This window comes from Silurus aristotelis, assembly GCF_946808225.1.
Source record: "Silurus aristotelis genome assembly, chromosome: 2".
NCBI lineage: Eukaryota > Metazoa > Chordata > Actinopteri > Siluriformes > Siluridae > Silurus > Silurus aristotelis.
In genome coordinates, this window is record NC_139575.1 from 35893970 (window position 1) to 35907720 (window position 13751).

The 13751-nt window shown below is 38.4% G+C and overlaps 1 protein-coding gene across 3 annotated transcripts in view; it reads left to right on the top strand.

Moving 5' to 3' along the window:
- The window catches only part of acvr2ab (activin A receptor type 2Ab), a 44896-nt gene that overhangs the window by 21177 nt on the left and 9968 nt on the right, over positions 1–13751 (top strand). For all 3 annotated transcript variants that reach the window (XM_083523103.1, XM_083523105.1, XM_083523104.1), the window contains exons 3-4: positions 6629–6738; positions 9914–10068. In XM_083523103.1, coding sequence (XP_083379229.1) covers positions 6629–6738; positions 9914–10068 — 265 coding nt within the window. The remainder of the gene's footprint in view (positions 1–6628; positions 6739–9913; positions 10069–13751) is intronic.

The following is a 13751-nucleotide window of genomic DNA, read 5'->3' on the forward strand; positions in this document are numbered from 1 at the left end:
ACACACACAAAGTGTAGCTGTAATACACACACACAGTGTAGCTGTAATATACACACACTCAGTATAGCTGTAATAAACACACACTCAGTATAGCTGTAATAAACACACACACAGTGTAGCTGTAATATACACACACACAGTGTAGCTGTAATATACACACACACACAGTGTAGCTGTAATATACACACACTCAGTATAGCTGTAATATACACACACTCAGTATAGCTGTAATAAACACACACACAGTGTAGCTGTAATATACACACACACAGTATAGCTGTAATATACACACACACAGTGTAGCTGTAATATACACACACTCAGTATAGCTGTAATAAACACACACTCAGTATAGCTGTAATAAACACACACACACAGTGTAGCTGTAATATACACACACTCAGTATAGCTGTAATAAACACACACACACAGTATAGCTGTAATAAACACACACACACAGTGTAGCTGTAATATACACACACTCAGTATAGCTGTAATATACACACACAGTATAGCTGTAATAAACACACACACAGTGTAGCTGTAATATACACACACTCAGTATAGCTGTAATAAACACACACTCAGTATAGCTGTAATATACACACTCAGTATAGCTGTAATAAACACACACACAGTGTAGCTGTAATATACACACACTCAGTATAGCTGTAATAAACCCACACTCAGTATAGCTGTAATATACACACACAGTATAGCTGTAATAAACACACACACAGTGTAGCTGTAATATACACACACTCAGTATAGCTGTAATAAACACACACTCAGTATAGCTGTAATATACACACACTCAGTATAGCTGTAATATACACACACTCAGTATAGCTGTAATATACACACACTCAGTATAGCTGTAATATACACACTCAGTATAGCTGTAATAAACACACACACAGTGTAGCTGTAATATACACACACTCAGTATAGCTGTAATATACACACACACAGTGTAGCTGTAATATACACACACTCAGTATAGCTGTAATATACACACACTCAGTATAGCTGTAATATACACACACTCAGTATAGCTGTAATATACACACTCAGTATAGCTGTAATAAACACACACACAGTGTAGCTGTAATATACACACACTCAGTATAGCTGTAATATACACACACACAGTGTAGCTGTAATATACACACACTCAGTATAGCTGTAATATACACACACACAGTGTAGCTGTAATATACACACACGCAGTATAGCTGTAATAAACACATACTCAGTATAGCTGTAATAAACACACACTCAGTATAGCTGTAATATACACACACAGTATAGCTGTAATATACACACACTCAGTATAGCTGTAATATACACACACTCAGTATAGCTGTAATATACACACACTCAGTATAGCTGTAATATACACACACTCAGTATAGCTGTAATATACACACACTCAGTATAGCTGTAATATACACACACACAGTATAGCTGTAATAAACACACACTCAGTATAGCTGTAATAAACACACACACAGTATAGCTGTAATAAACACACACTCAGTATAGCTGTAATAAACACACACTCAGTATAGCTGTAATAAACACACACTCAGTATAGCTGTAATAAACACACACTCAGTATAGCTGTAATATACACACACTCAGTATAGCTGTAATATACACACACTCAGTATAGCTGTAATATACACACACTCAGTATAGCTGTAATATACACACACTCAGTATAGCTGTAATATACACACACTCAGTATAGCTGTAATATACACACACAGTATAGCTGTAATAAACACACACACAGTGTAGCTGTAATATACACACACACACACACACAGTGTAGCTGTAATACACACACACAGTGTAGCTGTAATACACACACACTCAGTATAGCTGTAATAAACACACACTCAGTATAGCTGTAATATACACACACAGTATAGCTGTAATATACACACACACAGTGTAGCTGTAATATACACACACTCAGTATAGCTGTAATATACACACACTCAGTATAGCTGTAATATACACACTCAGTGTAGCTGTAATATACACACACTCAGTATAGCTGTAATATACACACACTCAGTATAGCTGTAATAAACACACACTCAGTATAGCTGTAATATACACACACTCAGTATAGCTGTAATAAACACACACAGTGTAGCTGTAATATACACACACTCAGTATAGCTGTAATATACACACACTCAGTATAGCTGTAATAAACACACACACAGTGTAGCTGTAATATACACACACTCAGTATAGCTGTAATATACACACACACAGTGTAGCTGTAATATACACACACTCAGTATAGCTGTAATAAACACACACTCAGTATAGCTGTAATAAACACACACACACAGTGTAGCTGTAATATACACACACTCAGTATAGCTGTAATAAACACACACACACAGTATAGCTGTAATAAACACACACACACAGTGTAGCTGTAATATACACACACTCAGTATAGCTGTAATATACACACACAGTATAGCTGTAATAAACACACACACAGTGTAGCTGTAATATACACACACTCAGTATAGCTGTAATAAACACACACTCAGTATAGCTGTAATATACACACTCAGTATAGCTGTAATAAACACACACACAGTGTAGCTGTAATATACACACACTCAGTATAGCTGTAATAAACCCACACTCAGTATAGCTGTAATATACACACACAGTATAGCTGTAATAAACACACACACAGTGTAGCTGTAATATACACACACTCAGTATAGCTGTAATAAACACACACTCAGTATAGCTGTAATATACACACACTCAGTATAGCTGTAATATACACACACTCAGTATAGCTGTAATATACACACTCAGTATAGCTGTAATAAACACACACACAGTGTAGCTGTAATATACACACACTCAGTATAGCTGTAATATACACACACACAGTGTAGCTGTAATATACACACACTCAGTATAGCTGTAATATACACACACGCAGTGTAGCTGTAATATACACACACGCAGTATAGCTGTAATAAACACATACTCAGTATAGCTGTAATAAACACACACTCAGTATAGCTGTAATATACACACACAGTATAGCTGTAATATACACACACTCAGTATAGCTGTAATATACACACACTCAGTATAGCTGTAATATACACACACTCAGTATAGCTGTAATATACACACACTCAGTATAGCTGTAATATACACACACTCAGTATAGCTGTAATATACACACACACAGTATAGCTGTAATAAACACACACTCAGTATAGCTGTAATAAACACACACACAGTATAGCTGTAATAAACACACACTCAGTATAGCTGTAATAAACACACACTCAGTATAGCTGTAATAAACACACACTCAGTATAGCTGTAATAAACACACACTCAGTATAGCTGTAATATACACACACTCAGTATAGCTGTAATATACACACACTCAGTATAGCTGTAATATACACACACTCAGTATAGCTGTAATATACACACACTCAGTATAGCTGTAATATACACACACTCAGTATAGCTGTAATATACACACACTCAGTATAGCTGTAATATACACACACAGTATAGCTGTAATAAACACACACACAGTGTAGCTGTAATATACACACACACACACACACAGTGTAGCTGTAATACACACACACAGTGTAGCTGTAATACACACACACTCAGTATAGCTGTAATAAACACACACTCAGTATAGCTGTAATATACACACACAGTATAGCTGTAATATACACACACACAGTGTAGCTGTAATATACACACACTCAGTATAGCTGTAATATACACACACTCAGTATAGCTGTAATATACACACTCAGTGTAGCTGTAATATACACACACTCAGTATAGCTGTAATATACACACACTCAGTATAGCTGTAATATACACACACTCAGTATAGCTGTAATAAACACACACTCAGTATAGCTGTAATATACACACACTCAGTATAGCTGTAATAAACACACACAGTGTAGCTGTAATATACACACACTCAGTATAGCTGTAATATACACACACTCAGTATAGCTGTAATAAACACACACTCAGTATAGCTGTAATATACACACTCAGTATAGCTGTAATAAACACACACACAGTGTAGCTGTAATATACACACACTCAGTATAGCTGTAATATACACACACGCAGTATAGCTGTAATAAACACACACTCAGTATAGCTGTAATATACACACACAGTATAGCTGTAATATACACACACTCAGTATAGCTGTAATATACACACACTCAGTATAGCTGTAATATACACACACTCAGTATAGCTGTAATATACACACACTCAGTATAGCTGTAATATACACACACTCAGTATAGCTGTAATATACACACACTCAGTATAGCTGTAATATACACACACTCAGTATAGCTGTAATAAACACACACTCAGTATAGCTGTAATAAACACACACTCAGTATAGCTGTAATAAACACACACTCAGTATAGCTGTAATATACACACACTCAGTATAGCTGTAATATACACACACTCAGTATAGCTGTAATATACACACACTCAGTATAGCTGTAATATACACACACTCAGTATAGCTGTAATATACACACACTCAGTATAGCTGTAATATACACACACTCAGTATAGCTGTAATAAACACACACACAGTGTAGCTGTAATATACACACACACACACACACAGTGTAGCTGTAATACACACACACAGTGTAGCTGTAATACACACACACTCAGTATAGCTGTAATAAACACACACTCAGTATAGCTGTAATAAACACACACTCAGTATAGCTGTAATATACACACACAGTATAGCTGTAATATACACACACACAGTGTAGCTGTAATATACACACACTCAGTATAGCTGTAATATACACACACTCAGTATAGCTGTAATATACACACTCAGTGTAGCTGTAATATACACACACTCAGTATAGCTGTAATATACACACACTCAGTATAGCTGTAATATACACACACTCAGTATAGCTGTAATATACACACACTCAGTATAGCTGTGATAAACACACACAGTGTAGCTGTAATAAACACACACACAGTATAGCTGTAATATACACACACTCAGTATAGCTGTAATATACACACACTCAGTATAGCTGTAATATACACACACTCAGTATAGCTGTGATAAACACACACAGTGTAGCTGTAATAAACACACACACAGTATAGCTGTAATATACACACACTCAGTATAGCTGTAATAAACACACACACAGTGTAGCTGTAATATACACACACACACACACACAGTGTAGCTGTAATACACACACACACACAGTGTAGCTGTAATACACACACACTCAGTATAGCTGTAATAAACACACACTCAGTATAGCTGTAATAAACACACACTCAGTATAGCTGTAATATACACACACAGTATAGCTGTAATATACACACACACAGTGTAGCTGTAATATACACACACTCAGTATAGCTGTAATATACACACACTCAGTATAGCTGTAATATACACACTCAGTGTAGCTGTAATATACACACACACAGTGTAGCTGTAATATACACACACTCAGTATAGCTGTAATATACACACACTCAGTATAGCTGTAATATACACACACTCAGTATAGCTGTAATATACACACACTCAGTATAGCTGTAATATACACACACACACAGTGTAGCTGTAATATACACACACTCAGTATAGCTGTAATATACACACACTCAGTATAGCTGTAATATACACACACTCAGTATAGCTGTAATATACACACACTCAGTATAGCTGTAATATACACACAATCAGTATAGCTGTAATATTCACACACTCAGTATAGCTGTAATATACACACACTCAGTATAGCTGTAATATACACACACTCAGTATAGCTGTAATAAACACACACACAGTGTAGCTGTAATATACACACACACAGTGTAGCTGTAATATACACACACTCAGTATAGCTGTAATATACACACACTCAGTATAGCTGTAATAAACACACACTCAGTATAGCTGTAATAAACACACACACAGTGTAGCTGTAATATACACACACACACAGTGTAGCTGTAATATACACACACTCAGTATAGCTGTAATATACACACACTCAGCTTGTCTGTATTCTAAATGTAAAGGTAATTTAACAGTCCTGAATCTTCCTGGAAACCTCAGTGTCTTTTTTTTTTTTTATCCCATCGTTAAATACACATTGCTGAGGTTGGGTGTGTTTTATAACTCAAGTGTGTGCAGTGTTACACCTCATCATCTCTTCACTGATCGCTTAACAAATGCAAAACACATCCTGAGAGAGAGAGAGAGAGAGAGAGAGAGAGAGAGAGAGAGAGAGAGAGAGAGAGAGAATTTATGTAGGGTTCATGTATCGAAAGATCCTGGACTGTGTGTGTGTGTGTGTGTGTGTGTGTGTGTGTGTGTGTGTGTGTGTGTGTGTGTGTGTGTGTGTGTGAATTCATGTAGAAACAGTTCTTTCTTCTTTTCTCATCTCAACACTTGAGAACTTGGTAATGGGTAAATTGCCAGGAAAACAAACACTTTTCTTTGTTTTGTATGTGTGTGTGTGTGTGTGTGTGCACGTGTTTGCAGTAGTGAGTGTGTGGAGAGGAAGGACAGCCCAGAAGTGTTTTTCTGCTGCTGTGAGGGCAACATGTGTAACGAGAAGATTTACTACAGCCCAGAATCCCAAGCTGTACAGAGTGAGTAATGCGCACACACACACACACACACACACACACACACACACACACACATATATATACTGTATGTGTGTGTGTGAATACATACACAAAAATTCCATCTACTGTAACATAGAAGTGAACAGATAATAAATACATAGGATTGTGATCTCATTGGTCGGCAACATAATAGATTGACTTGATTGATTGATTGATTGATTGATTGATTGATTGATTGATTGATTGATTGAACAACCAAACCATCATCATATGTGACTTTAGGGGTATACAGAATACAGATACAGGATATGCAAAGAAAGAATTTTACGGTGCTGTAAAGTACACGTGACAAGTAAAAAGCACCTTTACTATGGCTGTGCCATTACAGCAGTGATCAGTAGTGTATAAAAACGCTCGAGTGGCAGCAAATTCGAACGGGCTATCAATGATATATTTTATGGATTAATAGAAATAGTTAGGTCCATGCTGGTTTGAGTAGCAAGAAATGTGGGACGAGGGGGAAAGCTAGTTGCCCTGTCCACTATTGAATGTCAAGGATTGCAGATTTTTCTCTCAGCATGTCAGGATTAGGTTACTTGCTTTTTCAGTCATGGACAATAACACGGATCGCTTTTTGCACCCTCTGTGCACTAAAATGTACAAGATGCAATGGGGGGAAAAAACTAATATCGAACAAACAGTACAAAGGAACGAAGTGGGGGAAAAAAGCCACAGCAACAGGCACAACACAATACAGAGCTTATGTTGAATGACAAAAGCCACATGAGGAAGAACAAAAGCCAAGCCGATTTTATCAGATTGTAAACTGTCCTAAGCGGCAGCTTGTAAATGTAGCAGCGGCCTGCGTTTCTGCCGATTTGAGAGCTGAGACATTATGTAATCAATTGCTGTACTCAGAGGGCTCAACCCCAGCAGGGCAATTACATTAAAGTGAGTGTGTAAGCCTCTCCCGAACGCACAGCGTAATCATAACAAGCAGAACAGCTCGCAACCTTTTGTTTAACATTCACCTCCTGCTTCAAGTACATATCCTTCAGCCGGTCCTCCCGACACTAGACGCAGCACAAAGATGCACCATATGGACAAAATATATGTGGTTTTTCCACAAAAAATACCCAAGCCTGTTCCATCTTGATAATACCACTGTGCATAAAACCAGCTCCATGAAGATATCATTTACATGGTTTGGAATGGAAGATCTCCTGCTGTAGAGCTCCAACCCTGTTGAACACCTTTGGGATGAATGTGAACGCTGACTGCACCCCAGACCTCCTCACCCTCACCTACATCAGTACCTGAGTTTACTAACCCTCTTGTGGCTGATTTAATCTCCACAAATCTCCAAAAGCACACACTTCAAAATCTAGTGGAACATCTTCCCAGAAGAGTGGAGGCTATTGTAGGAGTTGGGGTTGAGTGTCCACAAACATTTGACCAATCTGTGCTTTTGGCTTATCGTTCTGAGCAGCAAATGACATTAAATTTAGAGCAAAATATTTGCAACGCCTATGAACCCCTTTTTACTATCCGTGTCATCGCATTTTTATATTTTAAATTAAAGACGGCAACGAAAACAACTTCCGAGCAACGATGCAAACTTAAAGGGTTCACAGAGTCAAGAACAAAAAAAAAAGCTTTCACAAAGCTGGAGATTGAAAACCATTAGCAACAGCAAAAAGAAGCAGGGAAACACAAAGGCATGGCAGCAAAAAAAGGTGAAAGAAAAATGAGCATGGGGATTGAAAAAGTTTGTAGGAATAATGGAGGGACCTCTGTAAAACCTCCACTTGAATGCAATGTTTTGTCGGATTTCGTCATATTGACGTAACGGCAGGCTCCTTTGTGCGCTCCACTTAATGACACGCAGCAGGTCTGGCTCTTATAAGTGTTCGAACAGACCGATTGGGAAACAGTTCACAAAAAAGACATTCAAAGCTCTTCATCTGTGGGGGAGATAACAGACAGAGTCGCGTTTTATATTTTGCATCCTGTAGCTTTCAGCTTTGTACTACGAGACGAGTGTTTGTGCTGTCAGTCGAGCTGCTTCTTTCATTTTTTTTTTCATTTCATGGTTGGTCAGAAGATGTTGGATTCATTGTGTGTAAAAGCAGCTTTGCTACCTGTACCTGTGCTCCCTGTAATTCAGATCCTAGAGTGCTCTTGTAATTAGGGTTGCAAAGGGAAACGTCATCTGGGGAATTTTGGAAATACTTCAAGTTGGTAACTTACCGGTAAAAGAATACATCGTGAATTATTTTATTTATTTATATAATTTTTTGGCGGGAGGAAGTGCAGATTCAGGATCCGCCTCCATTAGTAACGTAATTGGGTTCATTAGGAGCTAAACGGATAGAACAGCTCTTAGATCAGCACTCGTATTCTCAGGGCTCAACCCCAGGAGGGCAATTACATTAAAGAGAGTGTTTAAGTCTTCTTATTTAACAGGCAGAGATATGGCCCACAGCAGGTGCAGCGTTAGCTAACCCAATACGCTACACTGTGCAGCGGGTGCACTGTGCCACATCTTTCTTTGGTTTTGGAAAGTGTGAAGTGGGGATTTGCAGAGCTTCTCTCTCTCTCTCTCTCTCTCTCTCTCTCTCTCTCTCTCTCTCTCTCTCTCTCTCTCTCTCTCTGTGAATTCACACACACAGAATAAGAAAGCGCTGCGAGAGCTCAGGATCTGTTTTAATACTCGCACTCTGTATTCACAGCAGCGATTTTTCACTTTTTTTTGGCATGTTGGTTTCCCTCGAGGTTATTTTGGCAGCACAAACCGCATCTCTATCTAGAGAACCTACGCAGATCCCATCCATTGTACAACAAATCCCAGTTGGAGAGGATTTCAAATGTAATTGAGAAGAACAACGTAGATTCACGGTTGACTCCAAAGAACAAATGGGAGAGAGCGATTTTACTCACTCACCATTTTCTAGCGCCATCCATCATCGTATTAATGACAAACCCAGTATAGTCAAGTCAAGGTTTATTTCTATGGCGCTTTTCACAATGGACATTGTCTCAATATAGAAGTCCTCCCTGCTTTAATAAACTGGTATTGTTCTATACCAACTTGTCTCTATTGTAACTAAAGTATCCAGACACTTGACTTTTCCAGCCATTTGTAGAACCCACGGAGCTCCCATTGTTACTAATGATTTCTGTTTGCGTCCTGCAGCCACGTCGAACCCTCTGACGCCAAAACCCGAGCTGCTCAACACTCTGCTCTACTCTCTGGTGCCAATCATGGGCATTGCTGCCATCCTGCTCTTCTCCTTCTGGATGTACCACCACCACAAGCTGGCGTACCCACCTGTGCTTGTCCCCACACAGGTAAGAATGAACCTGCGGAGGTTATCAACAGAGAGGTGCATGTGGTGTTGAACTTCACTGATACCGAGACACTTGTAGCAACATGTTTCAGACTGCTGCGGTCGTGACATAAGTATTGGCACCAGTTACACAAGCTAAACCTTTAGATTTCAAAGTGTGGAATTCTTTTACGTGGAGTCGTAGTTTCTATCACCGTCTCTCTCTCTCTCTCTCTTTCTCTCTCTCTCTCTCCCTCTCAGTGTCTGTCATTTTTTCTTTCAAGTTTTATTTATGTATCTCTCACTTTCTGAGGGATTAAGAGCATTTTTACTGCTGAAGTGCAATAAAATAAACATAGCAATCACCCACAAATATGTGATTGACAGCTAAATTAAAAGAAAGTTTACTGAACCATTATAACGAATGAAACTGAAATCCTCACCCCCACATTTAGAACGGCCCTCTGAACAATGGCAGACATATTTTGAAATCTTTAATTTAAATATATATTTAACTCATATCACATCTGTTTGTAATAATATAGGGTGGCTTTCGAACTAAAAATTCCCTCGTTATCAATAGAGATCGATAGTTGATTGCTGGATCTAACGGCTTTCTGCAAAAATCCACACCAATAGTTTTTCCGGCTTCCAGACCGCTGTCATTACAAGAGCGGCCTCTAGAGGTGAATCACTGACGCCACATGCTTTTTTGTATTTACATGCGAGACAGCATGCTGCATAGAGAGCATTATATTTATTATTAATAATTTAATTATATAATTTTATTTCTTAATTCTCTTGAAAAGCATTTTGCCTGGACGGTACATAAAAAAATAATCAACTAATCTAGCATTAGGAGGCATCATAAATACATTATAAATCATAAAATCTTAATAAAATCTGGTAGACACTCCGCCTCGTGTCATTTTCAGTTACACACCGATGCCCTCTTTTTTAAAAAAAAGGGAAGATTATGTGGTTTCTCAGACGAAAGATTGTGGACCGCTACTGTAGCAGGACTCTGGTCCTGTGAGCTGCTTTGAGCTACATAACATACATGTCCATAAATTTGTGTTTGAGTTAATAAACTGCGACCCAGCGAACTACACACGGGTTTCTGTTTCATCGATCGGCTCAGTTCGGTGTGATGAAATGCTTTCCTGGGTCACAATGTAGATCACCGTCCACCCCGGAAGATTAAGACCTGCTGTAGTGTTGTAAAGTTTTTCAGTTTTATCAACCACGTGGTCTTGCCGTGCATCAGCTTTAACGCATTAATGTACAGTATCTCTCTTTCTCAGCCTCCACCATTCCGTTTTCTGTATTTGTGCAATTGATTGTTGCTCATGTTTGTCTTTATTGCATTCATCACATCAAGTACGGTTTCATTCTTTCATACACCTTTTCATCTGTAATCTTTTCCTCTCCTCACCGAATGCAGTAATTTCATTCTTTTGCCTGTTCTTCTCTTTTTGCTAGCACGCCTTTCATATAATGATAGAGGTAAGATGAGTTTAAATTCAATTAAATCTAATTAAATTAATGAATCCATTGATTTTATCTTCTTTTTTTTTTTCTTTTTTTATTATGTTGGATCATGAAAGTTGCCTCTCAGTTATCCCTGTTCATCCCCATTCATATTTCTTTCCTCTTTATTCGACTCAGAACTCCGTTTGCATGTGTACGTGTGCAGAACTCTAATTTCAGTACGGCAGCATTTCTGTGTGTAATTTTAGTTGCATGTTCTGGATGTCGATGCCGATTTTCCTTTCACGCACGCAGTAAACGTATCGATTGTGCGACAATTTAGCAAATGGAGGAAAATTTTACATGTCTTGTGTCCATATATTTTCGTCGCCAAAAGATGAATCGATTGACAGGTGAAAGCTTCCTTGTGCAGAAAGCAGTTATCCAGTTAAATGCGTAAAAAAAAAGGAGATAAATGCGTATATGATAAAGGTAGTACATTGTGTCTGCGTATGTAGTCATGGCGTGCCAGCTCAGAGTTGGGAAAAGAAGACCTTGGAGCGTTCTACTTCATTTCAGTTTCTTTATTTCATCAATAATCGCTTTTCAGCGCACATCGTTCACAAACTAAAATCACAAACGCTAAACCGTTTACAACCTGCTAGGTTTTGTTTCTGTAGTTTCATAACGCTTTTCTTCTCTTTCTCTCTTTCTGTTTTTCTCTGACTCATTCGGAAAGTACAAACAGAACACACATAAGTAAACTTGCCATGTAGATAGATAGATAGATAGATAGATAGATAGATAGATAGATAGATAGATAGATAGATAGATAGATAGATAGATAGATAGATAGATAGATAGATAGATAGATAGATAGATAGATCAGATCAGATCAGATCTTTGGAGCACTTTTGATAGATTCTGACCACTGCAGACCTCCACAAGAGCTGCAGTTTTTGAGACGCTCTGACCCAGTCGTCTAGACATCACAATTTGTCAAACTCGCTCAAATTCTTACGCTCACCCATTTTTCCTGCTTCTTACATCAACTTTGAGGACAAAATGTTCACTTGCTGTCTAATAAATAAATCCACCCACTAACAGGTGCCATGATGAAGAGATCATCAGTTTTCTTCACTTCAACGCTCATAATGTTATAATGTCATAATATTATGCCTAAACGGTGTAAACGAACAAACGTTTTTTTGGCCCCGGTCACATCCGGCACTCTGCCACACCCACTTTGCCTCCCTCACCATTGGCTAGTGTTGCTCTGACTCACAGGTGAGAGAAAGAGCAAAAGAATGCCCCTCCCACCCAAAAAGCGCAGGTTACGAATTCATCTGTCGCTCCTCCAGGTGAGTTAGAGAACGTTTAACGATTATGGTGAGACTGCTGTCTTATACAAGCATTAAATTCTCATCAAAGGCCTTGGGGCTTTAATATTCTTTTGGGAGCCTTCGAGCGTGCTTCTAAAATGAATTTTCGGCGATGGTGGAGATCGAATCATTTTCACCTCCCCTGTCAGCTTTCGTTGCCTCTTTAATTATTGAAAGGCAAAGAGAAAAATCTAAACGTAAGCATCTCACTGAATGCGTGCGTGTTCTTGTGTACGTGCGTGTTTATATACCACATGACCCTGGTCAATGTCACAGCAAAACTCGCTGCACATTCTCTTTCGTTTTCTTTCTCACAGCGCACTGCAAGAACAACTCTGTTAACCTTACGATGGCGGTGTTGCACAATAACGCTGTCGTGATCAATAAGACGCACGACTTCACCACGCTTTAAGGCAAAACCATGCGCAGTTGTGCCACATCTCGTTTAAGAATTCCCGTCTGTGAGGACTTACGTATTTATGTTATATAACAACATTGTGGGTTTTTCTACAAGGCGACTCTCTGGTTTATAGAATGCAATACCTTTTTATTTCTGTGGCTTATGTTTAGCAGGGACTTCTCATACACCAGACCAAAAAACAAGAAAAAAATGCATCACTGTAAAGTGGTCTCTTTTGGTGAAATTCTGTTTGTCCAGACAAGGATACAAGGTTGATCCATAAAGATTTAACACCATTAAATCTCCACCAGGCCATTAATCTTAAACTGGAAGCTGAGAGCAAATAAATGAAATAACGGTTGCAGAAATGGTCCAGTTTATATACAGTGAGGAAAATAAGTATTTGAACACCCTGCTATTTTGCAAGTTCTCCCACTTAGAAATCATGGAGGG